Here is a 3,861-nt window from a genome sequence, read left to right on the forward strand (position 1 = left end):
TATTTTTTATAACAACGCCACTTTCCTAAAGATATCTCCATTTTCTAGCTGTGATAATTTTTTAAAAAGTGATTTCAAGTTGGAGAAAGGAACATTTGCCCTCAGGATGAGGTTCAGTCTCAAGTTAAGTTGTTTCACACATCCCCTGCTTTTTTCTAATATATTTTGAAACATTCGCACCAAAGGGTAGATGGTTTTGAAACTAATTTCTGCATAATATGTACTTAACTTCTGAACTCGTACTAAAAAGATATTTGTAGGGATGGTTTGAAAGGTTTGGAAAGGAAAGCGGGGAATAAAAGACTCCCTTTCTCTGATGACTGTGGTATCAAAAACATCAAAGTTACATAAAATGGTGAAGATCTGACGACCGGACTGCTCCCTGAAGATTTACTTTACAGATCATTTCGAAAACACCAACGGTGTTCAGAAAGAGTGCCGCCTTTTTATAATTTTTTTTTTTTTTTTTTTTTTGAGACAGAGTCTCGCTCTGCGGCCCAGGCTAAAGTGCAGTAGTGCGATCCCGGCTCACTGCAACCACCGCCTCCCGGGATCAAGCGATTCTCCTGCCTCAGCCTCCCGAGTAGCTGGGACTACAGGCACACACCACTATGCCCGGCTAATTTTTTGTATTTTTAGTAGAGATGGGGTTTCACCATGTTAGCCAGGATGGTCTCGATCTCCTGACCTCGTGATCCGCCCGCCTTGGCCTCCCAAAGTGCTGGGATTACAGGCGTGAGCCACCACGCCTGGCCAAAATAAAATTCAAACGAGCTAGTATGTATCAAAAGTAATGGTTTGATGTTGTGTGGAGCCCAGAGAAAATATTTCGTGTGGCACAGGTCAACATAAACAATGAGAGAGATTTCGTTCTCCAGGATAAAGCATTTCCTTTTTTTTTTTTTTTTTTTCTTTTTTTGGACAGGTTCTCGCACTGTTGCCCAGGCTGGAGTGGTGCGATCCCGGCTCACTGCAACCTCCGCCTCTCGGGTTCAAGCGATTCTCCTGCCTCAGCCTCCCGAGTAGCTGGGATTACAGGCGCCCGCCACCACGCCCAGCTAATTTTTGTATTTTCAGTAGAGACGGGGTCTCACCATGTTGGCCAGGCTGGTCTCGCACTACTGGCCTCAAGTGATCCGCCCGCCTCGGCCTCCCAATGTGCTGGTATTACAGGTACGCCACCGCGCCCGGCCAGCATTTCTTTCAAAATTAAAAACTTATAATTTATAATTTTCGGAAGCATGCAGATATTTTAAGGAAATAAAAAGAAATATATACAGCCCACTCCACTTCCTTGCCCCTCTTTCTGACAAGTGCCCTCCTGCCTCCCCACCTTAGCCATCACTCTAAATTTTCTAGAATGGTAGGACTTCAGGGGCTACGTGGGCATTGATGGCTGTGCACACGCAAGGGGCAGGAGTGGGAGTGTAGCGCAAAGCATGTTGCCAGGTAGAAGAGGAGAGAAAGCAGAAAAGGCCAAAACCAAGGCCTGAAGTGAGAGGGGGCGGTGGTGGATGATGCAGACCCTCCCTGGTAACCAGAGGAGGGCAAACTCCAACCGCAGAGCAGTGATGCCACTTGTGGGCCCTCAGATTGGAGAGAACCGAGAAGAGTGACAGGGCTGTGCGCTCTGGGGCACTTCACGCAGACGGGAGTAGGGAGGCTGTTTTTTGCGCGTGCATATGGCGGTGGGGGAGAAGGGGGGGATCCTGCTGCACTGGCCGCCCAAGTTGGGGGGCGAGCTCGGTGGTGACGCGCGGCCCTCACGTGACCCAGAGCTGCAGAGCGACGCAGCCTTCGGTGCAGTCGTCACTCGCGTCTGGCTACCAGCTCCCCGCTGCCCTGAGCTCGGCGGGCTGGCATCCGGCCCGGAAAAAAGCGGAGCAGGTAAGGGCCCCGGGGCCCGCGCGCCCCGGCCATGCCAGCAGCGGCTGACCTACCCCGGCAACGGGCGCAGAACAGCGCAGGGGGTCCCCGCCAGCTTTCTCCACACCCCAACATGCTTGGGAACATAGAGGCCCCCAAGGGTGGGGAAGCAGGGGCGGCTGGGTTTCCAGGCGCGGCAGAGCCACCAAGAGCGATGGAAAACCACCCCCGAGTCCCTGCAGGAAAACCGGGAACACCGCGGGAGGCGGGGCGGCCGAGGGTGGGGTGGGAGCGGGTGGTGGGAGACGCGGGGCGCTGGCAGCGAGGGGAGCCCGGGCCTGGGGCAGGGAAAGTGCCGGCGGCGGCTGGTCCTCGCTAGCGTTCCGCTGCAGCAGCCCCCACTCCCCCCACCCCGGCCCGACTGCAGGTCTGCGAGGCTAAGTGTCCCCGCGGCGCACCTCGCAGTGAGAATCCGGAGGAGGAGGAGACTGCAAGGATAGGCCCAGGTCGGTTCGAGGGACGGTGGTGGGGCGGGGGTCGGAACGTGAGGAAAGCCCAGTCTGAGACCCCAACCCCCTCCACCCCATCCCCCACTCCTATACCGGTCCTCCATTTTGGTGCCTGCGAAGCTCTGGGAAAGAATCCTGGGAAAGGAAAAATGGTGGGTTTGGGGGAAGGGAGGTAAGGGGAGAAAGCTGGAGGGAGGGGCTCTAATTGGAGGCCCCCTAGAGGACGCACGGAACTTCTAACTTGGGAAAAAATGAAATGAAAAAATCCTTTGATATCAGGGCTCTGAATCCTGCTGGTCAGTGCACCAAGCATTCAGTCTCTCTCCTTGCCTTTGTCTTACTTGTGTTTAAAGAAAAACAACCAGAAAAAAAAATCTCATCATGGCAAATATTCACCAGGAAAACGAAGAGATGGAGCAGCCTATGCAGAATGGAGAGGAAGACCGCCCTTTGGGAGGAGGTGAAGGCCACCAGCCTGCAGGAAATCGACGGGGACAGGCGCGCCGACTTGCCCCTAATTTTCGATGGGCCATACCCAATAGGCAGATCAATGATGGGATGGGTGGAGATGGAGATGATATGGAAATATTCATGGAGGAGATGAGAGAAATCAGGAGAAAACTTAGGGAGCTGCAGTTGAGGAATTGTCTGCGTATCCTTATGGGGGAGCTCTCTAATCACCATGACCATCATGATGAATTTTGCCTTATGCCTTGATTCCTGCCATTTATCATGAGATTAATACTGTGATTCCCGCTGTTTTCTTTTTCCTTGCATTTTCCTAATATGCCTTTACTGATCCGTTTGCTGTGAACCCTATGTTATTTCCATGTGTCAAGTGGGTCTTGTGTTGCCAGCTTCTATTTGGAGATTGCCTTTGCATTCAGTCTAAGTTTCTGTCAGCAGTAGTTTCACCCATTTGCATGGAAAAATTTAAAGCTAATAAAGCAATTTAAAAAGCAATCTATACATTTATTGTCTCATTAAAAATGTATACTTACATATAACAGATGAACTAAAAAAAAATCTGAGATTAAATACACTAGGGTGTTAATTGGGGCACATTTCTGTGTGGTAACTAATCCCAGCACTTTGGGAGGCTGAGGTAGGCGGATCATGAGGTCAGCAGATCGAGACCATCCTGGCTAACACGGTGAAGCCCTGTCTCTACTGAAAAAAAAATACAAAAAATTAGCCGGTCATGGTGGCACACGCCTGTAGTCCCAGCTACTCGGGAGGCCGAGGCAGGAGAATGGCTTGAACCCAGAAGGCAGAGGTTGCAGTGAGCCGAGATCAGGCCGCTGCACTCCAGCCTGGGCGATAGAGCATGACTCAGTCAAAAAAAAAAAAAAAAAAAAAAAAAAGATATGTGATATTTTTCCTTTTATTTTCTGGAGTTTGAGAAGCAATGAAAATTATTTTTCAATGAGATTATGAATGTAGTGCAGATACATAACAATACTGGCTCAACAAATTTGAAGAGTAA

General features: G+C 50.6%; 1 protein-coding gene across 2 annotated transcripts; it reads left to right on the plus strand.

Annotated features, from left to right (window-relative positions):
- Positions 1–1,607: 1,607 nt before the first annotated feature.
- Positions 1,608–3,344, plus strand: BEX3 (brain expressed X-linked 3). Of its 2 annotated transcripts, none has more exons than XM_033201931.1 (3): positions 1,608–1,887; positions 2,294–2,372; positions 2,729–3,344. In XM_033201931.1, exon 3 carries the CDS (start codon positions 2,757–2,759, stop codon positions 3,090–3,092), a length of 336 nt encoding a protein of 111 aa, XP_033057822.1. In that variant the 5' UTR covers positions 1,608–1,887; positions 2,294–2,372; positions 2,729–2,756; the 3' UTR covers positions 3,093–3,344. The 2 variants fall into 2 exon arrangements, with proteins under 2 accessions (XP_033057822.1, XP_033057823.1); XM_033201932.1 differs by having other exon boundaries at positions 1,619–1,887; positions 2,775–3,344.
- The last annotated feature ends 517 nt before the right edge of the window (positions 3,345–3,861 follow it).

This window comes from Trachypithecus francoisi, unplaced genomic scaffold (genome assembly GCF_009764315.1).
Source record: "Trachypithecus francoisi isolate TF-2019V2 unplaced genomic scaffold, Tfra_2.0 Lachesis_group6, whole genome shotgun sequence".
Taxonomy (NCBI): Eukaryota; Metazoa; Chordata; class Mammalia; order Primates; family Cercopithecidae; genus Trachypithecus; species Trachypithecus francoisi.